Source organism: Rattus norvegicus, chromosome 5 (assembly GCF_036323735.1).
Source record: "Rattus norvegicus strain BN/NHsdMcwi chromosome 5, GRCr8, whole genome shotgun sequence".
NCBI lineage: Eukaryota > Metazoa > Chordata > Mammalia > Rodentia > Muridae > Rattus > Rattus norvegicus.
The window spans coordinates 51,939,477-51,963,087 of NC_086023.1; the positions used below are offsets into that span (position 1 = coordinate 51,939,477).

Consider the following 23,611-nt stretch of genomic DNA (forward strand, 5'->3'; position numbering starts at 1 on the left):
GAACTCTCTGTGGTTATAGGTAGTAATAGTTTCCTGGTGTGACTGGAAGCGTGTCTTTAAGGTTTGTTTTGTGGCACTCAGGTTTTTTTGTTTGTTTGTTTGTTTGTTTTCTTTCTTCTTTTCTTTTTTTTTCTTTTTCTTTTTTTCGGAGCTGGGGACCGAACCCAGGGCCTTGCGCTTGCTAGGTAAGCGCTCTACCACTGAGCTAAATCCCCAACCCCATGGCACTCAGTTTTATGATTTCAGGTATTCCAATTGCTTGTTTTTCTATGTTGTTGTATTAAACACTTAAAAATTAACTATTTCAGCAGTTGTAGGGTAAAAATAATTTCCGTATATCTTCTCCTGTGTCTTTATTTTATATTTAAGTTAATTTTAACTGTATATCTTTTATTTATCTGCTTATTTACTATGTATGTCTGTCTCAGTTTACATGCACCATACGAGGAAGTCAGAGCATTTGGAAGCTGCCTGTTATGGGTGCTAGGAACTGAATGTGTTCTTAACTGCTAAGCCTTCTCTCCGGTCTCCTTATTGGTATATATGTTTTCTATGGTAGAGATGCAGGATTTTTCCTCTTAGTCTGTAAATGATGGATCCTGTCCATTCTTGCTTGAAGTGCCGCCTTTATAATATACCTTATTTCTATAGATGTTCACAGAATTATTTTTATGTGTTCAGTATTTTTATTGTAACTGGGGCCATTTGATACCATTTACAAAACCTCTCTCAAAGTCTCGGATAATAAACCTGATGGGTTCCCAAGCGTTGTGTGGCATGCACTGTTTTCTCTCTTAGATTGATCACCTGACCCTTGCTATGGGGAATTTCTGTGCCCTACAATGACAGTCCAAGGAAGACAGCTGGACAATTTTGTGTTTATTTGTCTCCTGTCTCTTCCGTCTGCGTCTATCTCTGAGTTACATGGGTCTCTTGTTGCTCAGGGCCCTGGCAGCCTCTGCAGAGCTGTGTTCTCCAAGTGCTGCTTTGGTGTGCTTACAAACAGCAGCAGCGGAAGCTCCTGGGATGTGAGCGGCCTGCCCCTCCTGTCTTCCTCACATGTCACTCTGGGAGAGTGGGTTGAGAGAGCCCAACAGCTCCAGGACATCAGGTCATTGCTGTGGACCAACATGACTGTGCCTTCAGTAGCTGAATTCAGGTATTTCTCACCCTGGAACAGTCTTACTGCTGTGGTCTGCTTTCCATCGTTGTGTGACAAGAGCTCATTCAGAACTTAAGGCTCAGTCAGATACCTGATTCTCATGAGGAGGGTAGGTTTTGTTTTGTTTTGTTTTTAGTAAAGCAGCTTGCTTAACAATCTGTAACAGGCTTCTGTGAGTTTAATTCCTGTATTTTAAGAATATTTGAGGGCTGGAGAGATGACTCAGTGGTTAAGAGCACTGACTGCTCTTCCAGAGGTCCTGAGTTCAAATCCCAGCAACCACATGGTGGCTCACAACCACCTGTAATGGGATCTGATGCCCTCTTCTGGTGAGACTGAAGACACCTACAGTGTACTCACATACGTAAAATAAATAAATATTTAAAAAAAAAAAAGAATATTTGAGGGCTAGAGAGGTGGTTCAGTGGTTAAGAGCACTGACTGCTCTTCCAGAGGTCCTGAGTTCAAATTCCAGCAACCACATGGTAGCTCACAACATCTGTAATGGGATCTGATGCCCTCTTCTGGTGTGTCTGAAGACAGCTGCAATGTACTGATAAATAAATAAATATAAATAATTTAAAAAAAAAAAGAATATTTGCGCCAACAGGTAATACAAAAAAATCATGCAAGATTACATGTAAAGTTCACCTCAACAGCCTGTAGTTGTTATTTCCTGAGAAGATAGTATGTATTCACAGGTTGTTTGATTCCCTGTGACTCTGTAAGTGCTGTGTCATGTCCCCACAGACGCACGGATTCTCGCCTCCAGGGGCTGGTCCTGTGCCGGTACCTGCTGGGCCTTACGGAGCTGCTTCCTGCACCCCAACGGCAGGAGTACATGCAGAACTGTGAACATCTGCTGCTTGGGAACACACAGGCCTTCCACCATGTGGACCAGACTCTGGCGAATATAGGTGGTCAAGAGGTGCTTCCCAAAGAACTATTCTGTCTCCTGCTCACCTCCTTGCACTACTTTATTGGTGAAGGGGAGAGTAAGCAGAACCTTCGTGAAGCAGCCCGGCGTGGGAGGCTCTGGGTCAGCCTTGGCTTACTCCAGATTCAGACTTGGGTTCCTCAGACCCGCTTTGACCCTGCAGTGAAGAAGGCATATAAGCTCAAATATGCCCAAGAGGAGGTAAGAGGCAGGGCTAGAGGAGGCCCGAGCTCCTTCCCTTTGAGTTTGGTTATAGTTTACTCCTTTGTTCCTCATGAGGCTATGTAGAGGTGAGCAGTCTCATGAGTCTTATTTGGGCCGGGGTGGGAGGGTTGGTTGGTTGGTTGGTTGATTTGTTTGAGACATAGTTTCTCTGTGTGTCCTGGAACTCACCTAGTAGACCAGGCTAGCCTTGAACTCAGAGAGATCAATTTGCCTCTGCCTCCTGAGTATTATATATTAAATGGGAGCACCATCACACCCAGCCTCTCATGAGTCTTATAAAGACTGCATTTTCCTCTAAGATTTCTGACTCAGTTTAGCAGGGAGAAAGTAGGCATTATGAGAGAAATAGTGGGATTGCGTCCCTAGACCTAGAGGATGTAATGTGGGGTTCTCTGCCTTGAATCCATAGCTGCTGTAGGATGAAAGCCTCACTGCTGTCGGCAGACGCTTAGGAGCTCAGTAGCAGAGGAGAGTACTTTCTCTGGCTGACAACTCTGAACCGAGTGGTCCAAGTCTTGGGGTCGTTCAGATTCTATCCATCATGTGCATGTCATGGCTGTTACCACAGAAGACCTTTTATTCCTTTTTCCAATAGTTATGCCAGCTGCAGTGTGAGCTGAAGACCCGGAACCTGTTGTCCCACCTACAAACCGGAAGAGACCTGGAAGATGACATAATTGCCAGCCACTCTCACCCACATATCAGGTAAAGCAGCAGAGTTTGTGTGGGGGTAGGGTGGGACCGACACCTTGTTTTTAGAAAAGACAGTAGGGGGTTGACTGGTACTGTAATTATGTTAGTGTGATTGGTAGTGGTGTATATCTCAGAACTACATGACCAGTTATAGCCCAGATCCTTCATTGTGATCAAGAAACATGTATAGTCAAAAAGAAGAAAGAGACACAGGAGGTTGGACTAAAGAGATGGTTTGGTGATTTTTGTTTTTTTTTTTAATGTGTACTGCCCTGGCAGAGGACCTGAGTCGGATTCACATCACTCCTATCAGGAGGCTCTCAGCAAGCTCTAACTGTAGCTCCAGGGTATCTTGATGCCTCAGGCCTCAACAGGCACCGTCACTTTAGCCTGCATACCTACACATAGACACACAATTAAAAATAAAATAAATCTTTTTTTTTTTTTTAATGCTATTGAAAGCTGGGCAGTGGTAGAGTATTTAATCCCAGCACTTGGGAGTCAGAGGCAGGGGGGATATCAGTTTTTTTAGGCCAGCATGGTCTAGAATGAGTTCCAGGACAGCCAAGGGCGTGATGAGATGCATTTAAAGTACTTATCAAGCAAGTGTGGTAATCCATAACTGCGCTAAGGGTGTTCTCCATTTTCATTATCATTGCCAGTGTTACCCTACAGTTTCCTTAGCAGATGATTCTTTTCGTTCTCTTTTCTGAATTCACTGCCTTTCTAGCAGCATTTATATGTTGGTAATTTGCCTTCAGGTTACTTCCCCAAAGGATCAGTCACCTGGAGAATTTAGTCCACAGCCTGTCAAAAAAACAGGCCTTCAGACCCCACCTACCCAGTTATGAGACCTTGGTACAGGAGATTCACCACTATGTCACCAGCATCGCCAAGGTCACTGCTGTTCAGGACCTGCTCATGCGGCTTCTTCAGGCCCTCCACACAGATGGACCAAAGTCTGCTCAAGTGCTCCAGAATCTTCTAAAGGAAGAGGCCTCTTGGCAGCAGTCACACCAGCAGTTTAGGAAGCGGCTAGTAGAAGAGTATGCCTTGTATCCAGATACTGTGACCCCATTACAGGCTTCCATCTTGCAACTGCAGCATGGCATGAGGCTAGTGGCATCTGAAGTCCATGCCTCCCTCCACAGCAGTGTGATCTGTACAGAACATGTGGAGGCTCTAGCTATGGCCGTGCTAGCTTTCCCGTCTGTGGGCCCCAGCTTCCCTACCTACCATGCTCATGCAGATGCTTTATGCTCAGTGAACTCTGCAGAAGCTCTGCGAGGTCTTGGGAAATTGATGGTCAAACGTGCAGCAAGAAAGGAAGAAGGCAAGAACCAGCAACCTTACCCTACCCGGGAGCAGTTACTGATGAATGCTCTCCTTTATCTGCGCTCACATGTGCTGTGCAAAGGGGAGCTAGACCAGAGGGCCCTTCTGCTCTTTAGACATCTGTGTCAGGTAAGCCAGTCCCTAAGAGGTCTGCCTGCCCTCTCTCCTGAGGGAGCTGCTGTGGAAGAGCATGGTTGGGAAAATGGCTATTCACTTGTCTGATGCTGTCTCTTTTTTTCCTTTGACTACAAAGTGTGCAAGGGTGGGGTATGCTTTTTTGTTGCTGTTCGGTTGGATTTTTTGAGACAGGGTGTTACTATATCTTTGGCTGCCTTAGCACTCATTATGTAGCCCAGGCCAGCCTCAAACTTACAACATTTATCCTGGATTACCATCTTAAATACTGAGGTTACAGGTGTGTGCTAGCATAGCATTCATGACCAGCTCCCGTCAATCTTTCAAAAGATTAGTGAGGCCTTCCTTTCTGGGGCATATTACAGGCATTTTTTTTCTTTTGTAATATGTCTCAGGTTTGCTGTTTGTTTGTTTGTTTGTTTGTTTTACTTTATAGGAACAGCTTGCTAAAACTTAATATTCTAGCAGTAGTGACTCAGTACTCAACAACAAAAAGAACATGATGGTCAGGGTTAATTCCGGGCTGCCCATTGAGTCTGATTGCCCTTAGATTGCTAGAGCTATAAGATACACAGACACTATAAGACACAAAACACTAATGAGTTCGTCTGCCTAGTATTCAAATTTAATAGCATTTGGTGATGATTCCTACTCACGGTATTATTTATTTGCCATGTGTTTTGTTGCTAATTTTCTACTATATGTTCATGCTATTAAGTTACTTAATATTTAATTATTTAATATTTTAATTACTATTTTGAAGGGGAAAACAATGTATCTCATAATAATAATGCATCCTTGGGTAACCTAGAGACCAGGATTATAGGACAGAGAATAATGTGTTGGAAGTATAGCTCAGTGGGCAGAGTGCTGACCCAGCACACCACAGGACCTGAGTTTGGTTCCTTGGCACCTCCTAAATCAGGGTGCTTACGCCCAGGCATGCCATCCCCATAGGATGATCATTCCAGACTTCAGACAGTTCTGGCTTACCTGGTTACATGAGACCTTGTCTCAGATTCCGTTAAGTCTTTATCTTTAAAACATTAATAAACTACAGATATGGCTAAACTGTTGTTCTTTAGAAGACCTTGGTTTGGTTTCCACGACCCACATGACCTCTAAATACCTGTAATTCTGGTTCCAGGGGACCCAGTGCCCTCTTTTAGCTTCCCAAAGGCACAAGGCATGCACATGGTACACTTAGATGAACACAGGCAAAATACTCAAACACATCAAGGTAGAATCTTTTAAAAATATAAATGTTTAAACCTACTTCTTAAACATTTAACTTTAAATACCTTTCTTTAATAATAAGTGCACTTTAATATTTGGTGGCGCTGGTCAGTGGTTGCACACGTCTTTAATCCCAGAACTTGGGAGGCAGAGGCAGGTGGATCTCTGTGAGTTCAAGACCAGTCTGGTCTACAGAGAGAGTTCCAGGACAGCCAGGGCTACAGAGAGAGACCCTGACTTAGGGAAAAACAAAATAAAAATAGTTGGTGGCAATTGTCAATTCCAGCGCTTACAAAGAAGAGGCCGGAGGATCAGAAGAAATTCAAGTTCAATTGCAGCTACATAATAAGGCTTTGAAGATATGAGATATACGAGAGTATTTTTTAAAAAGAAAAGGAGGTGTTGGAAAAATGGCTCAGAGACTGAGAGTACTAGTTGCTCTTCCAGAGAACCTGAGTTGAATTGCCAGCACCTATGTAGTGACTCACAGCCATTCGTAACCCTAGTTCAGGAGTCCTTCTTCCTCCTCTGGGCCTTGTTGGGCACCAGGTACACCCAGTGCACAGGCAAGCAGGCAAAACATACACACATGTTCAATTAAATTTTAATTTAAAAAGACTTAAATAAGGAAACCAAACAACAACAACCACATTTGATAGTGTGTGGTGTCCTTCAATTACTACGTTTTTGTTGTCGGAGACAAGACTTCACTGTAACTCTAGCTGCCTGGAACCTCACTATTTAGATGACTCTGGTTGTCACTTGTAGTTTTTGCCCATCTGAGGACCTAAAGTCTGAGATAGCCGGGTATTCAAGAGTGTCTATTGGGCTGCAGAGATGACTCCGAGGTTAAGAGCACTGACTGCTCTTCCAGAGGTCCTGAGTTCAATTCCCAGCAACCACATGGTGGCTCACAGCCATCTGTAATGGGGTCTGGTGCCCTTTCCTAGTGGGTCTTAAGACAGTATTAAGAGGGTACTCATATACATAAAATAAATAATTCTTAAAAAGAGAGAAAAGAAGTGTCTATCTAGCATAGTCCAATGTTGAACTCTAGATTAGCTGGCCAAAGTGCCCACTGAATGCACCCTTTGTCAACTCCCTTGAACAAAAAGGGCACTAGGATTAGCTGTGCTATAACAGACTTGTAGACCTTTGAGATTATAAAAAGAAGCTAGGAAACTGCTGAAGACCCACAGCTTGAAAGAAAGCTCATCTGCCCTCTGCTACAGGGGCCTTTGTTTCTTAGCTGTTGACTTTTGTTTGGGGCCCATGGAACTTTTATATTGGTAAGAAGCTAAGATTGGTGTGTCCTACGAATGCTTCCTTCTGCCCATCGCCCTTTTCAGGAGATCATCAATGAGTGGGATGAGCAGGAGCGCATAGCTCAAGAGAAGGCAGAACAAGAGAGTAGCCTGTACAGATGCCGGAGCCGGAGCTGCAGGACAGCCCTGAGTGAGGAGGAGGAGGACGAGCTGGAGCTCAGGAAGCTCTTCCCACTGCATGAAAAGGTAGCGGATTGACATCCGCTTTGTCAGTCGTAATGTCACTGTTCTCTTGACAGTTCATTCTCCTTCCCTTCATTTTCTGCTGATGGTAACCAGATGAATTGTCTTATTGCTGTTCAGGACTTTGCAGATATTTTGATGGAGCCAACACTGGAAGAGAAAAGGAGAGCTTCGGATGGGAGAGAAGAAGCAGCCACAGACCCAGCGCTCCTGTCCCAGAGCTCAATGCAGGCGGTGATGCTGATACACCAGCAGTTGTGCCTCAGCTTTGCACGGTCCCTTTGGTACCAGCAGAGTGTGCCAGCACACGAAGCAGAGCACTACCTCAGCCTGTTTTTTTCTTGCTATCAGACTGGAGCATCTCTGCTGACACACTTCTACCATCTGATGGGTATGGAAGTCAAAATGAGATGATGCTGCTCCTGAACACTTAAGATAATGAAATTACCAATTTCTTTTAGTTCCTTATTCCCGTAGCTTAAAAATTGAAGAAATCGATTATAAATTACAGTAATGCAAGTTCTCAGTAGCTTCCTATGAGAAAGGATGTAGACTTGGTGTATGTGGTAGTTTTCCTTGAACTGTTTCCATTTTTTCTATTCATACTTTCCTAACAGGTTCATGGGGGTGTCAGTGAGGTTTCCTTTATTTTTTTAATGGTGCTGGGAGTATAAACCTCATGCCCCACACACCAAGATATGTTGCTTGCCTCTCATTTCATATCTCTTTTAAAACACTCAGCACTTTTGAGACTCATAGAATCTGGTTGATACCAATTGGTTACATGAAGTTTCCCACATGGTCTCATCAATTACTCCATTGGGAAGAGACTTTAGTCTCAATTAGCTCATTGTTTCTTTATAACTTACTGTTAAACGATCTTTCTGAGCTCACCAACTTTACCACAATCTTGTTCACAGGAGTCGAGATGAATGACCAGCTCTTGGGAAGTCAGCTTTTGGCCTGCACTCTCTCCTCTAACACTCTCTGTGGGGAAGCCACCTCAGACCTGATGATGAAGCCTGATGGGCCCTATGATTTCTACCAGCACCCCAATGTGGCAGAAGCACGGCAGTGCCAGCCTGTGCTTCAAGGCCTTTCAGAAGCTGTCAGTCAGCTGCTACAGGACTGGCCAGAGCACCCTGTACTTGAGCAGGTGGTGTAGCCAGCTAGAAAGAGGGGATTGCCCAGGGGCACAAGCTTTCCCAGAGGCTGTTGTCTCAAACTGTCTCAGGGATGTTGACTTGTACGTTTGTACATAAAAACAAAGGCTTACCTGTAACCCAGTGAGGTTTCCCTCACATGCAGGATGAACACGCCAGTTTTAGCAATTTTATAACAACTCAATATAGAGAATAATAAAATTGTCAGACTCACTATTATTTCCAGGATAAGGCCAGTTATAGAAGGCTTCCCTCACTCGGATTCCACAACCCTGTAAGCTTTCTTCCACGGGGTTTTTAGATGTGAAGTATAGAGTAAAACTTCCTGTTAGGACTCTACACTGTCAGTCCCTGATGACTACTGAAACGCCCAAACTCTTTTTTTAAGCTGCTGGTTGTAATGGACAGAATTCGTGGCTTTCCGCTTTCCAGTCCCATCTCCAAACTCCTGAATGGCTTAGAGATCCTTCTGGCAAAGGCACAGGTAAGATGATGCCTCCTTCCCCTTGTTTAGTTTTTGTTACTGGGACAAGATTTCTCTGTTGATATCTATGTTAGAACAGAAAGGTACAGTTTGGTTTAAGGAAAGATTTAAGATTCTTGCTTGGTCTTTCTGAGTTAGGGTGAGGTCAGTGCTAGTGAGCTGATACGCTGGTGAGCAACTATTTGGAGAGTAGGGCCTAAAGGCCAGGACCCCAGGAGTTCACTATGCTAGGACGACCTGCCTGGCCTGCAGCCATTCTCCAAGCTGTCTGCTGTCCTCCTACTTGACAGGAAGTAGTCAGCTGAATTTATTCAAAGATAAAGAGCCAGCAGCAGGAACTCTGACATTCACAAACTGTGCTTGGGTTTTGTGTTGTTTTTTTTGTTTGTTTGTTTGTTTTTTTGGCGTTTTTTTTGTGCCTGCCCCTAACTTTGGCTTTGTTGGTGTTGTATCACATAACCATTTGTTGCAATTGCTAAAGTTCTTATGGGACCAATAGTCTTCTCTGAAGGAAAGTCCAAGATGTTACTGAGGGAAAAGAAATGACTAAGGTGTTCAGTGATTGTGAAGACCAGTCTCTGTTTCTTTAGGATTGGGAGGAGAATGCAAGTCGAGAATTGTCTTTGCGGAAACATCTCGATCTTGTCAGTCAGATGATCATTCGGTGGCGCAAGCTGGAGCTGAAGTGAGTGCCCTTTCCCACCTGCCTTACCCTGGGTTATGTCTTAAAATGGCAGCTACAGCATATGCTTTAGCTATGAGTTTAAAGCAAGCACTAAACAGGCTATACAGTCTTACAGTTCTAATTAAATAGCTTAGACATTCTGAGGCAGCAAATCAATTGTGAATCTGTGATTTCAAATGAGTTTACCTAAATGTTTCCACTGCCTTTTTTTTTTTTTCCTTTAAAACCCATCCCTCTGGTCAGCTGCTGGTCGATGAGTTTGGATAATACCATGAGGCGCCATACTGAGAAATCCACCAAACACTGGTTTTCCATCTATCAGATGCTAGAGAAGCACATGCAGGAACGCACAGAGGAGCAGGAAGGTAAGGCGGGCAACTCGTGTGGGGTCTAGAGAACCAGCCACATCATAAAGTTATGCCATTCTATGTATCCAGGAACTAATAATTCAGTGTATATTGTCTTGGTATAAGTGATAGTTAATATCAAAAGCAGCTTCCTAGCAATGTGAGTGCATCTAATACATAACTTACACACAGGTTTATGTGGAAGTCAATCCTTGTAAACATGATTTTGTTTCAGTTTGATGTGGTACCTACCTACTGGGTCTTCCTTCCCAGGGTTTGGTTCCCTGTATGCGTTTTAGGGATGGGAAGGATGGTTGAAAGTACATGTGTGGGTTGCTCTCTGTGTCTCTAAAGATGACAAGCCAATGACGCTGATGTTGCTGGTGAGCACATTACAAGCATTTATTGAAGGCTCTTCCCTGGGAGAATTCCATGTGCGACTCCAGATGTTGCTGGTTTTCCATTGTCACGTCTTGCTGATGCCACAGGTTGAAGGAAAAGGTGAGGATTGTCCCTCACTTATGATGCACTGTTGTTTGTTTTGAGGCCCCGCCTCACCGTGAAGCTGTGACTTACCAGGAGCTTGTGCCTAAGGGTGAGCTCCATGTAAAACTGCCGTCAGTGTCCCTCCCAGCAGGTTAGAGTTAAGTCACCACCGTAAATTCAGTGTATATAGTACGTGAGCAAGATGCCATTTTCTAATATAAGCATAGTGTCTGCTGATTTTATGAGTTTTTGACAAAGAGTTTTAAGGATTGGTCTAAAGAGATTCTTGGTATATCATCTGCAAGGAAAAAAAATGGCAGTAAATCTGCTAGAAGCTGGAATGAAAATTAGGGCAGCTTTGACAACCTGCATTTTTGAGGGGTGCTGAGCTCAGACAGGTTTTAACGAACCTGGCTGGAATGTGCCATAATTTTATGGTGTGGGTGGTAAGGAAGGCTCAGGCTAGCACAGAAGCACATACAGTGGATGTAGCATGTTTCTTTTTCATTTCTTCCAGATTCACTTTGCAGTGTTCTGTGGAATTTGTACCATTTTTACAAGCAATTTCTTGACCCGGTCCAAGCTAAAATTGTGGAACTTCGCTCCCCCATAGAAAAAGAGCTTAAAGTAAGATGAGTAGTTGTCATAATTACCCTTTAAAGAACAAAATCACCTAATTCTTTTTCTTTAGTTCTGTCCTTTGATCCTTCTAGTAGTGAGGTGAGAGACAAGGCTGTAGAAATTTATTGGAGAGCTGCCACAGGAAAGGCTGTGCTCTGCTGGTCTTCCCCAGGTCCTTTGTCTACGTCAGAAGTGTGCCATAATATATGGGGCATATGCCATGGAACCCTTAGGGCATGGAGAGTCCTCTGTTTTTAATACTTTAGTGATAAGTAGAGTTGAAGAACCAACACCGACACGAGGAACATGACTAATTTCGATTTTTAAGCTGGAGTGCTTATCAAATAAGTTATTGATAGTAACATCACCCTTTTTGATTGATTTGAGGCACATAACATGGTTCCCCTTTTATTCTTGTACATACTCCCTGATACATGGTCCTGTATTTGGGAAGGGATGGCTTTGGACCTTTGACAAGTAGATAATGTAGGAACAAAGTGGGGAGGGGTTACAAGCTTTGTAAAGCCATTTCCTGGACGCCCTTTATCTTTCAGGAGTTTGTGAAGATATCAAAGTGGAATGACGTCAGCTTCTGGTCCATTAAGCAATCTGTGGAAAAGACACACAGGTAATCTGTCTTTTAAGCCTGGGTGTAACCTTTAAAAACCATAACTAAACCGGGAGCCTGCTGCTACATTATTTTCGTGGCCAGACCTATGCTGCTCTCAAGCTACCACAAACAAATTCTCCTTGCAGGAAAAATGTAGGCCTTGTGCCCACCTGGGGGGCTTGTCGTCTACCTCCCACTAACTGTTTACCTTGAGCAAAGCAACCCTGTTGTGGCTGGCTTCAGTTTTCTCTTGTAGAAAAGGTGGGGTGACAGTATTTGGCATATTTTTTCTCCTAAAGATCCAGGATGATTGTGAATACCTAAAGAGATCGGTGTAGCTATAGCTGTAAAAGATAAAGGGGTGTGTGTGTGTGTGTGTGTGTGTGTGTGTGTGTGTGTGTGTGTGTGTTTGCACACGCCCACATTATAATTCTTTGCTTTCAAAATCCATTAAAATGGTGTGTTTTTAACCTTACACCTGTTATTTCATGAGATCAGGACCCTCTTTAAATTCATGAAGAAATTTGAAGCTGTGCTGAATGAACCCTGTCAGTCATGTCTGGTAGAGAGCAACAAGGAAGAACAGCCTGACTGTTTGCCAAAGCCAACAGAGGAAGCTACAATGGAGACATCACCCATTCAGGCTCTGAACAGTGCACTGAGGGAGACCCTGTTAGCACAGCCAATAGCATGGCAGGTACAAGCTTGTGGGGTGGTGCAGATTTAATCCCAAGGCACTAAAGCCAGATATATATCAGGTTAAGAGATGCACTGGGAACTAGCTTAGCAGCGTGTTTTCCTTAGTTGGATCCATATAGCATTTGATTGTTTGCCTCGCTGTGCTACAGAATTAGGCAGAAACCATGAACTTATAACAGCCGGGCGCTCGCAGGTAACCTGATTGCTGTGAACTCCTGCTGACTTTGAAATCTTAGAACACCACATAAAGGGTAAAAGGAGAGAGTCAATTTACTGTTCATTCTGTCTTGATAAGTTCAGACTTCATGACTTGCTAGGTCAGTCACATACAAAGAAATAGTCCGGGTTTCTCTGTCTTAAAACTAGATTAAAGGCATGTGCTACCGCTGGCCATAATTCGGGTTTTTAAACATCCACATATATGTGCTTGTTTCTACTCCCGAGATGATAACTTTATATTTGCTGTGTGTAGAGGAAGAGGGGGAGAGGTTGACTTAAATTTAGTGTCCATTGAGTTAAAAATGTTACTCAGTTCTTGGCAGTAAAATTAACCTGTACTGTGTCAAAGCCTTCAGGTACAGAACAGTGCCAGGATGCTGTTGGTCCTTTGTCTATGGAGGGAGAACTTCTACGTCGATTGCCACGACTCTCAAAACGAATGAGGAAAGTGTGCCTGATATTTATGAAGGAGAGTCCCCTACCTCACCTAGTGGAAAGCCTGGACCAGTTCACTGGTGAGCGTTAATAGCCAGGGTAAAAGTGGGAAAGTGGGACTTACTCTGTCCCCCATGGCCTCTGATGGCTGGCAATGTAGGACCTGTGTCACTTTTGACATCTCGTACAGTATTTAAACAAGTATGCTAAAAATCAAAGCACTAAGACCGAGGCCTGCTAATAACACAGTATCATAAATTCATCCCTCCATCCTCACAAGTACATTGCCTTTGATCTTGGTTGGTTGTGTCTTTCTCTGTTGTCCAGTTGGTCTCAAACTCTGGGATTTCAGTGACTTCCTGCCTCAGCATCTACATGGAAGTTCCAGGGGATCCAGCCCTTCCTCTGGCCTGCAGGCCCCAGACACACAGTGTTCACAGGCACACAGTGTTCACAGGCAGGCAAACACATAGACACATAAAATTAAACATTTTTAAAACAAAAGTTATTTGATTAGAAGCTAGGTATGGTGAGGCACATTCAGGAGTCAGAACTTGGTGATTCTTTGAGTTCAAGGCCAGCTACATATGGGGGTTTGAAGGGGTTGTTGTACTGGAGCTGCAGATAAGTGCCTCTGAAGTTGTATAGATTAAGAGAGAATTAGCAAATACTAGTTATAAGGAAGGAACCAGGTTACAATTACCAGAAATTCCACTCAGGTGATTAAAGTTCATGCTGTAATAAACCGCACAGTTGGTACTCATTCAATAGGTTTTTTGTTTGATTGATTTGTTTTATATTGGTTTGTTTTCAAGAGTTACTGAAGCTAAGAGATCTTTACCATTTTCATGCGTTTTACAAGTGTAGCTCAAGGACAGTGGGTTAAACATTTGTCAAATGTGAGGGGCTGTTGAGAGTTCAAGTGAAAGACAGCAGGAGCAAATGTGCACGAGTTAGTAAGGAAGGCCTTGGGATTTTATTTTTTCCCTATAGGTGGAGTGATTTCCTCTGTAAGTGAGCTGCAAAGCTTAACGGTGGATCCCTCTGCTGAGAAGGAAAAGCAGCACTCAGAAGCCAAGCACATTCTCATGCAGAAGCATCGAGCTTTATCAGACCTCTTTAAACACCTTGCAAAAATTGGTAAGGGTTGCTCTGAGATACTATAAAGTAGAATGAACTCTCCTTTTAAAGTTTTAATATGTTTGTGTTCACATGTGATATGTACGGGTGCTCGTGGAAGCCAGAAAAGAAAGCCTCTTCCCCTGGAGTTGGAGTCACAGGCAGTTGTGGACTGCTGTATAGAGAGATGCTAGGAACTGAACTGAGTCATCAGAAGGAGCAGCGAGTGCTCTAACCACCTAGCCAATCTTCATGCTGGTAACAGGAGTGGCTTGTGGGAAATTTGTGAAACTGTATATAGCAGAGTACTAGGCAGAGTTGTGATATGTCATTCTAAGACTCCAGGCACACATAGGAAAATCCTACAGTGAGCTACTGACCGTACAGTGAACTACAATGAATGTTTTCAGGCTGTGTGGTGAGGTATCGCCGAGTTGATATTTTCTGCTTTCAGCAGTATCTTATACCCTGCTATCATAGAACCACATCAGGGTCACTTAGAGAATCACAGTGAGATGCAGGAACTGATCCTGCTTTAGCTGGTGCATTTGATTGCTGGCCTCACACTCATGATCGATCCTTCTTGACCTCCCACGTGTTAAGAGTGTAGAGATGAACTCTCTTCCCTGGCTACCTAAGCCTATATTTCTGACAGGTTCCTGGAGAGATAGATAAGTCACAAACTTTACTTTGACTAAAAGGGGTGTTAGGGACATAGCCTTTTCTCTCTGAGTTTCTTTGCTTTAATGAGTGCTGTTACTTTCAGGTCTGTCGTATCGGAAAGGTCTTGCCTGGGCCCGTTCAAAAAGTCCTCAGGAGTTGCTCCACCTTCACCCGTTAGATCTCCAGAGCGCATTGTCCATAGTCAGCAGCACTCGGGAGGCCGATTCTAGGTTGGTTTGTTTTTGATTTGTACACTGAGGAAGTCATTAAACTTCCAAGAGAGTTAGAAATTATAGAAAGATCTGACACAATATACTAAGTACTCATTTTCTTCTGCCTTTCCTTCCTGTGTTTGCCCCCTGCTCTGTTGGTTCATGGTGCTGAGTATGTCTTCACTGCGACTGGCAGCTTCCCCTTGGCCTTCTTGCTCTGTTCCTTTGACTCCCTGAGCTCTGCTTACTTGACTTGAACTTACAGCTAGGAATCAATTTCTGGCTCTCTCTCACTTGCTTTCTCATTTCTTCATTCTCTCTGGCTTATCCTGGATCTTACTTTGTAGACCAGGCTGGCTGTCTCTGCGTCTGCTTCCCAGGTGCTGGGAATGCATGAGTAAGTTCTAAAAATACTCAATTTGAGAGCTGATTGATTACCTTTGAGACAGAGCTGCCTGTACTCTGATCAGTGTATGATTTCTGTAAGGGATCTGGATTAGTTGTAATGCTCATTTCTTTGTGGGATTTTAACTTGAGTCAAAAACAGCATTGTAAATGGGGAACTTGTATAGCAACTTTCTAGTTTTTGAGGACAATTTGCCAAATGGGTTTGCTTCCTCATTTGGTCTCCATGTGGCTGTGATTGGGTTGTGCCTCTCTTTTGGACAGAACACGTCTTCCAGTTTACTTTTATCATCTTAGCACCTGTGTGGCCTCATGTTACCCTGTCCCTGCCTGTTACCATTTTGTGCATGTATGTCCCTCGTTTTTCATTCCTGATTAGCCCCTGCTCACATCGGGGTTACATGCTTTACCTTCCACCACCAAATTAATTTATAAGGGTTCCCTGGAGAAAACAGACCATTGCTACTTCTTATACTGGTAATGCTTCCAGTGCCGAGTACCCTCCTCAGATACATGGATTTTAACGGTTGATTCTGGGTTACACCTAAATATTGTCAGAAGTCTTGAGTCCTTGAGATCTTCAGTGGGTAGAAGTTGTGGTTTTAATACAGTAAGTTGCCTGATTTCTTTCCTAGGCTCCTCACAGAAATTTCGTCTTTGTGGGATGGGTGCCAGAAGTATTTTTATCGCTCTCTTGCACGGCTCACCAGGCTTACTGCAGCACTGGCAACTCCTGCCAAGGTAGACTGACACGGGCTGGGGAAAGCATCTGTTCTGTTCAACCATGCATTGTCCCTACCAGGCACTGACACGCTTGTTAAATTTAAATCAGTGTAAGTTAGTGTGGATGCTAGAACATCTTAGAAGTTCCATTACATTCGCCTAGAGGAATACTTTACTCCTGTGAGTTGAGAACAGACCACCACCCCTGTCCTTTTTTTGCTGTTGTACCTCCTTCTTCCTCATGGATGTCAGTGATGTCTAGAAGCTAGTCTGAAAGCCACCATGAATACACTGCTGCTCACCCCCACTATATATGATAAGTTAACCTCTGTTTGAACTATCTTTTGGGGGCTGGAGAGATGGTTCAGTGATTTAAAGGACCCAGGTTCAGTTCCCAGAACCCACATAGTGCCTTATTACTGTCTGTAACTCCAGTTCCTCAAGGGCACCAGACATGTATGTGATACATGCACATACATGCGGGCAAAACACTGAAATAGTCTCCTGGTGGAGCTTCTGGTGTGTGTGTTGGGAGGGCAGAGACTGTCAGCAATGCCTTCAGTGTGCTTTTTCTCTTCCTCCGGCCAGGAAATCAGCATGGGCAACGTTGACAGGTGTAAAGGGTTCTCCGCACACTTGATGAAGCTGCTCATCCGACAGCGTCACTCCCTGACCACACTGACTGAGCAGTGGATCATCCTCAGGTACGCCCTGGCAAGGAGGGCTGTAGCAGATCAGGAAGATCTCTGCAGATTGGCTCAGAGTTGCTTTACATGCTGAGAGGGAAGCCCTCCCACTCCCTGAAGTGAATTTGAGCCCAAAGAGGCAGATAGAGTTTCTCTTGGTCCTACTGCTTCCTTAGATGGCAGACCATGGCACTGCTGGCAAAAACACTCTGTGGAAAAAAAAACTTGTGTAAACTGGGTCTGGAATGAGGACTTTACTGTCATAGACTGGTAGTCAGGAGTGTGTTCTTGGTATGGGGCTCCCTGATCACTGGGACTGAACTAAGTCTATTTCTGTCAGGCTTCTAGATTCCCCCAGGACAGTTTGCTCCTCAGAAGAAAGAGATAATTAAGAGAGTTAGGAAGGCTGTTAGCATCTGTTGAGGGGATTCTTGGCTGGGATTCTTGACTTGTATTCAGTTTGGCCTCTATTTCTCCTCAACTCACTGGGTTTCATTTAGCAAAACAGTACATTTGCACGGTAGTAAGAGTGAGATCACTTGCAGTGCCATGACTGTTCGCTGTCTAGCAGAGGGCATTAGGCTTCCGCTGATAATGGCATGCGTTTTGAGACCTTTTCTGAGAGACTGAAGAATGTGTTTAATTTAACAAGACATTTTAGTACCGATTTTGGTTTTTTACCTGTTTTCTTAACCTCTGCAAAGAGCATACCTAGGGAACTCTGGCATGTATGCATTCTTGGATGGGTGGGTGCATGCATGCATGCGTGCTCGTGTCTTAAACCTGCCCCCCTGCAGGTGAGTCCTCTCCCACGAAGCTTTATTTCCAGCCCTTCTTATTTTCATTAAAAACTGTACTTTTTTTCGAAGTATTCAAACAAATTTACCCTTTACAAACAACCTGGTGTCATGAATGAAGGTGCCATTGTCTTTTCTCCACATCTTCTGCACAGGAACCTCCTCAGCTGTGTACAAGAGATTCACAGCAGACTGATTGGGCCGCCTGTCTATCCTGTGGCCTTCCCACCTCAGGACAGCGTGCAACAGTGGACAGAGCGACTGCAACACCTGGCCATGCAGAGCCAGATCCTCCTGGAGCAGTTCTCTTGGCTCTTGCAGTGCTGTCCCAGTGTAGGGCCGACTGAAGGCCACAGTGATGCTCCATTTCAGGAGCACCCTTCTGCCTCTCATCTGGAAAAAGTTGATACCAAAGGGCCAATAGCTGGGGCAATGCCAGACTTACTTCCCTCTGCTCTGAGCTACCCATCCCCAGTACCTAGAAGTCAGCTGCCTTCTGGTTGCCGGATGAGGAGACAAGATCAGCTTTGGCAACAGTCAACTGCAGGGTTGACAGAGATGCTGAAAACTATTAAAACGATGAAAGCTGGTGTTGACAAAATTAGGCAGCAGTCTTGTGAGACCCTCTTTCATACATGGTAAGTATATCTGTCTTGACTATTTCTTGCTCGTGCAGACTTCAGTCTTGTGCTAAAATCATGAAAAATTGTGCTTGATCCTGTCACTCAGCCAACCTATATGGTACTTTGACATATATCTACCTGTAAACTTTGAAGCATAACATGTTTGCTGTGGTTTAGAGGGAGAGGGGAATAAGTGTGACTTTCAACATTGTGATATTTCTGTTGCAGGGAAGATTTTGAAGTTTGCTCTTCTGGGCTGAATTGCCTGTCCCAAGTGTCAGCTCATTTGCAAGGCCTAGCGTCCTTGTTCATTCTTCCAGGGATAGAGGTTGAAAAGACAGATTCACAAATGGCATTAGTTGAAAGCCTGGACTATCTAAGAGGAGAAATCAGTAAAGCCGTAGATGACTTCACTGCCTGGAAAGCACGTCTGTTCATTGCACACAAGCAAGGAGGTGAGGACATAGATGTAAGGTGGTGGGATATCAAGTGCAGATCTGTCCTGATGACACATTCTGTCCTGTTGGAGGTTTGTGCCTTGGAGGAGCGAAGGCTCACCCATTACATTTTCCCTTGGGCTCAAATGCCTGAGGCCGATATGTAAAATAAACCTGGTGTTTGTGCACACCACCATAACTACTATTGCTCTTTTTAAAAAATTTTTTATAACAGTGATATAAAATAATAAGCTCTTAAGTTTATACAGGCAAGGAGTCTGCTGTTTTTTTCCTTGGAGCCAGCACAGGTTGACACAGTGGCTAGCAAATAATAGAGCACTTTCCTTAAAGCCATTCAAAAAGTAACACATGAGTATTACCATTCAAGAGACACCACAGGGAGTGGGTGCTGGCTTTGCTATGTATGTACTGTGTTGCTTACTAGGAAACCAGATGTTGGAGGAAAGCTTTGTTGAAGACTTCTCAGAGCAAGTAGAAAGTGCCATCCGGGCTATTCTCTGCACCATCCAGAACTTGGCAGAAAGAAACAGTAAGAAAGCAGAAGACAGTGCTGCTGACAAGAGACTGCAAGAAGAGGATGGTATGTCTGGAAGTTGTGCAAAAATTAACTTCAGATTTGTTCCGTCAGGCTCTTTGACTAACTAAAGACAGATGTTAGATATAGGCTGCATGAGTAGAGATCTGAAGAAGTTAGTTTTGCTGCTTCTGTGTTTAGGAGGAAAAGAAGAGGAGGCAAGTTTTAAGAGCCTACAGCCAGGACATCTAACAAAACTCTTAGAGGACGACTTCTGGGCCAGTGTGAGCACTTTGCATGTCCAGAAAATCATTTCTTCTGTCTCGGAACTGTTGGAGAGGCTCAAGTCCTGCAGTGAGGATGGCAACACAACCAAGCACAAGGTAACCGTGCTTCTCGGCAGAGTGAGTGCTCCTCAGGGTGAATGAGGAACAGTGGGGTCTTTCACCTCACTCTGAGTGGGGAGAGGGCACTCCCTAGCAGACCCCAGTGCCTACTAGCCCACTGGATTTGTTTTGGTCAGTGATAAGCTCTGAAAAGACTGGGCATTTGCTCTCTGATAGGTGCAAGAGAGCTGGCCAATGAATAAAAACCGTGTTAGGCTCGGTTCACATCCCCATCACATGCTCCTGGGTATGAGCTCTATCAGTAAGAAGCAGTAGTCACAGTGATTAGCCCAGAAAAGCCACTCATTTTGTTTCATTGCATCTAGTGCCAACTTTGGTATATTTGTAGAATTTATTTGTAAATACTTTTTTTTTTTTTAAATGGTGGGCTAAAGAGACAGCTAAGCAGTTAAGAGTGTATATAGCTCTTTTACAGGACGTGAGTTTGATTCCAGTATCCATGTTAGGAGGTAGTGATGATAATGCTGGATATCATAGCTCAGACTTGTTATCCCAGCACTTGGGAAGCCAAAGCAAGAGAATCACCCTGAATCTGAGGCCATCCAGGGCTACTTGGTGAGTTTCAGGACAGCCTGGGCTACACAGTAAGATCCTGCCTCAAAAATAATAGTACTAGTAGTGGTGATGATGGTGGTGGTGGTACCATTCACTGGCTGAGAAGGACAGTGGATGTTGATGGGTACACATAAGAGAAAGGTCTCTGAGCGAGGAGATGAGGTTAAAACACATGCTATTTACCATGATGACTCTCAACACATTTCTAAGTCAGGTACCATGCCACTGTCTAGTTCTGAAGCATCCCATCACTCCAAAGGAAGTGCCTCTTAAGCACTGTGATTTGGCATTTGTTTGTCTCAGGTCTTCAGCCAGTCCTGTGGCTTGCTAGTGCGCCTGATACCCATGCTCTGCGGCTTCTCAGACCTTATCCTCTTCTTCCTGACCATATCGCTGGCAACTCACCGGAGTACTGCGAAACTGCTCTCTGTGCTTACCCAGACCTTCACAGAGCTTGCCCTGAAGGTAAGGACTATTGGCATAGAATACCGTGGAATATCACACACAGACATTTCACATCTTTCTGGGCTTGCTGGGCTCCCCCCCCCCCCCATCTTTATTAAATTGGGTTTTTCTTATTTACATTTCAAATGTTATTCCCTTTCCCAGTTTCCAGGCCAAAATCCCCCTAGCCCTTCCCCCTCCCCTTCTATATGGGTGTTCCCCTCCCCATCCTCCCCCCATTACCGCTCTCCCCCCAGCAATCGCCTTCACTGGGGGTTCAGTCTTGGCAGGACCAAGGGCTTCCCCTTCCACTGGTGCCCTTACTAGGCTATTCATTGCTACCTATGAGGTTGGAGTCCAGGGTCAGTCCATGTATAGTCTTCGGGTAGTGGCTTAGTCCCTGGAAGCTCCGGTTGGTTGGCATTGTTGTTCATATGGGGTCTCGAGCCCCTTCAGCTCTTCCAGTTCTTTCTCTGATTCCTTCAACGGGGGTCCCGTTCTCAGTTCAGTGGTTTGCTGCTGGCATTCGCCTATGTATTTGCTGTATTCTGGCTGTGTGTCTCAGGAGAGATCTACATCTGGTTCCTGTCAGCCTGCACTTCTTTGCTTCATCCCTCTTATCTAATTGGGTGGCTGTATATGTATGGGCCACATGTGGGGCAGGCTCTGAGTGAGTGTTTCTTCTGCCTCTGTTCTAAACTTTGCCTCCCTATTCCTTCCCAAGGGTATTCTTGTTCCCCTTTTAAAGAAGGAGTGAAGCATTCACATTTTCGTCATCCTTCTTGAATTTCATGTGTTCTGTGCATCTAGGGCAGTTCAAGCATTTGGGCTAATAGCCACTTATCAATGAGTGCATACCATGTGTGTTTTTCTGTGATTGGGTTACCTCAGTCAGGATGATATTTTCCAGTTCTATCCGTTTGCCTATGAATTTCACGAAGTCATTGTTTTTGATAGCTGAGTAATACTCCATTGTGTAGATGTACCACATTTCTGTATCCATTCCTCTGTTGAAGGGCATCTGGGTTCTTTCCAGCTTCTGGCTACTATAAATAAGACTGCTATGAATATAGTGGAGCATGTGTCCTTGTTATGTGTTGGAGCATCTTTTGGGTATATGCCCACTTGCTGGGTTTTTATGATAGACTCAGAAATACCAGGAGGTGGTCTGTGTCCTTGTTGGTTTAGGGTTTGGCTCGAATAAGATGTTAAAACTAGCAAATCCCTGTCTTGACCAAGGGGGCTATCTAAAGGCTGTTGCCTTCTCTCTCTCTCTCTCTCTCTCTCTCTCTCTCTCTCTCTCTCTCTCTCTTTTTCCTTCTTTTCTTTTCTTTTTTTCGGAGCTGGGGACCGAACCCAGGGCCTTGTGCTTGCTAGGCAAGTGCTCTACCACTGAGCTAAATCCCCAACCCCTGTTGCCTTCTCTTAAGTCAGCCTTTCCTCCCTATCCACTTGAGATGTCTCTTAAGCTAGACTTAGAAGATAGATCTTAAGGCTGTTATAAGTTTGATTACGATTAAATGATGATAAAAGGACTTTTGGTGCTAAAGAGGAGAAAGTTGCTCTTTCATTAAGATACATATAATACTGTGAAAAGCAGCAGAGCAGTAGATTGTAGGCCTGCCTTTGATTAGGAGTTGGTGAAATCTAGCAAACATGGTGTGAGGTAGAAAGTACAGATCTTAGACCCAAGTTGGACACTGTCCCAAGTGGATATGATGACTCTACTTACTAGTGTTTTTATGAACACCACCATCAAATGACTTGAAAGAGTTTTCTTTGATTTCTTCCTTAGTATCCTGATATCTTTTTCAACTAAGTACAATACAAAATAAAAAACAGAATAGGAGTCTGGACTTGTAAACTCTTAAAAATTCTTAGCCTCTAAAGTCCTAGCTAGAAAGTGGGAAGCTCTCCCGGGGTCTCATATCCAGAGGATAAGTGTGTGCATCTATTGAGTGATGGCTTAGTCTTCAGATTGGCCCATCTTTTTCTGGTTACTTCTTAAGAAAGCTATGCAGAAGATGATGAAAGCAGATGCACAGTGGCAGAGGTGCCTTTGTGTCCATCTCGGTGCCTGCTAGCAGGCCTTGGCCTGAGCTCCATAGCAGCTGGGCCGTGTGGTGGCTGTCAGAATTTCTGTCCTGTGTGGATGCACCCATCTGCCTATAGCTGAACATACTTGTTAAAATAACAAGTCTGGTAGGTGAGAGGACTTGCCAACCAAGCCTGACAACCTAACTTCAATTCTTGAAACCCATGTGGTAGAAGGGAAAAGCCAACTCTTACATGTTTACCCACTCGTGCATCATGACATATACACAACTACCTTTACATACACGCACGCACGCACACACGCACACACACACACACACACACACACACACACACACACGTAAATGAATGCTAGAAAATAATGATAGTGTAGTTCAATAGGAAAATACTTTAGCATTTCCAGTTAGCTTTGTAAAAATGCACACACCTTGAAAATGAGTGCTGAGTGTCTGTCATCCAGCTTCTCTGAGTGGTGCTGAGCTTTCGTGTGGGTATGACACAGGATCTCAGTAGTAGGCTTAGGCTTTAATTAATGCACTGGGTTTAGGGGCTGGAGAGATGGCTCAGCAGTTAAGAGCACTGGCTACTCTTCCAGAGGTCTTGAGTTCAATTTCTGGCAGCTACATGGTGGCTCACAACCATCTGTAATGAGATCTGATGCCCAGTTCTGGTGTGTCTGAAGACAGCCACACTATACTCATATCTATAAAATAAGCAAATAAATAAATCTTTTTTTCTTTTTTAAAGCACTGAGTTCCTAGAAAGCTGTTTCACTGTAGCAAAGTCACAGTGTTGTTCATCTTGGACCTCCAATAATTGGTAGCTTCATTTTTAGTACATTTTCATCCTTGGGCTGACAGATAGCATGTTTCCTGTTAAATAAAATTTCTTTGTAAGAGCCATTACTTTGGGCTGGAAAGGGGGGCTCAGTGGCTAAGAGCACGGACTGCTCTTCCAGAGGTCCTGAGTT

The 23,611-nt window shown here is 44.1% G+C and overlaps 1 protein-coding gene across 3 annotated transcripts in view; it reads left to right on the top strand.

Annotated features, from left to right (window-relative positions):
* Mdn1 (midasin AAA ATPase 1) overlaps positions 1–23,611 on the top strand; it is a 130,904-nt gene that overhangs the window by 87,692 nt on the left and 19,601 nt on the right. For 2 of the 3 annotated variants that reach the window (XM_039110965.2, NM_001427015.1), the window contains exons 60-83: positions 945–1,159; positions 1,913–2,300; positions 2,920–3,029; positions 3,779–4,481; positions 7,073–7,234; positions 7,352–7,622; positions 8,152–8,387; positions 8,783–8,878; positions 9,469–9,563; positions 9,807–9,928; positions 10,265–10,411; positions 10,914–11,023; positions 11,572–11,645; positions 12,126–12,324; positions 12,895–13,060; positions 13,974–14,120; positions 14,866–14,992; positions 16,015–16,120; positions 16,691–16,806; positions 17,741–18,223; positions 18,437–18,663; positions 19,091–19,246; positions 19,382–19,563; positions 20,446–20,607. In XM_039110965.2, the coding sequence (XP_038966893.1) occupies positions 945–1,159; positions 1,913–2,300; positions 2,920–3,029; positions 3,779–4,481; positions 7,073–7,234; positions 7,352–7,622; positions 8,152–8,387; positions 8,783–8,878; positions 9,469–9,563; positions 9,807–9,928; positions 10,265–10,411; positions 10,914–11,023; positions 11,572–11,645; positions 12,126–12,324; positions 12,895–13,060; positions 13,974–14,120; positions 14,866–14,992; positions 16,015–16,120; positions 16,691–16,806; positions 17,741–18,223; positions 18,437–18,663; positions 19,091–19,246; positions 19,382–19,563; positions 20,446–20,607 (4,800 nt within the window). Of the gene's footprint in view, positions 1–944; positions 1,160–1,912; positions 2,301–2,919; positions 3,030–3,778; positions 4,482–7,072; positions 7,235–7,351; positions 7,623–8,151; positions 8,388–8,782; positions 8,879–9,468; positions 9,564–9,806; positions 9,929–10,264; positions 10,412–10,913; positions 11,024–11,571; positions 11,646–12,125; positions 12,325–12,894; positions 13,061–13,973; positions 14,121–14,865; positions 14,993–16,014; positions 16,121–16,690; positions 16,807–17,740; positions 18,224–18,436; positions 18,664–19,090; positions 19,247–19,381; positions 19,564–20,445; positions 20,608–23,611 lie in introns of those variants that run through there. The other variant, XM_063287901.1, reaches the window with a different exon arrangement.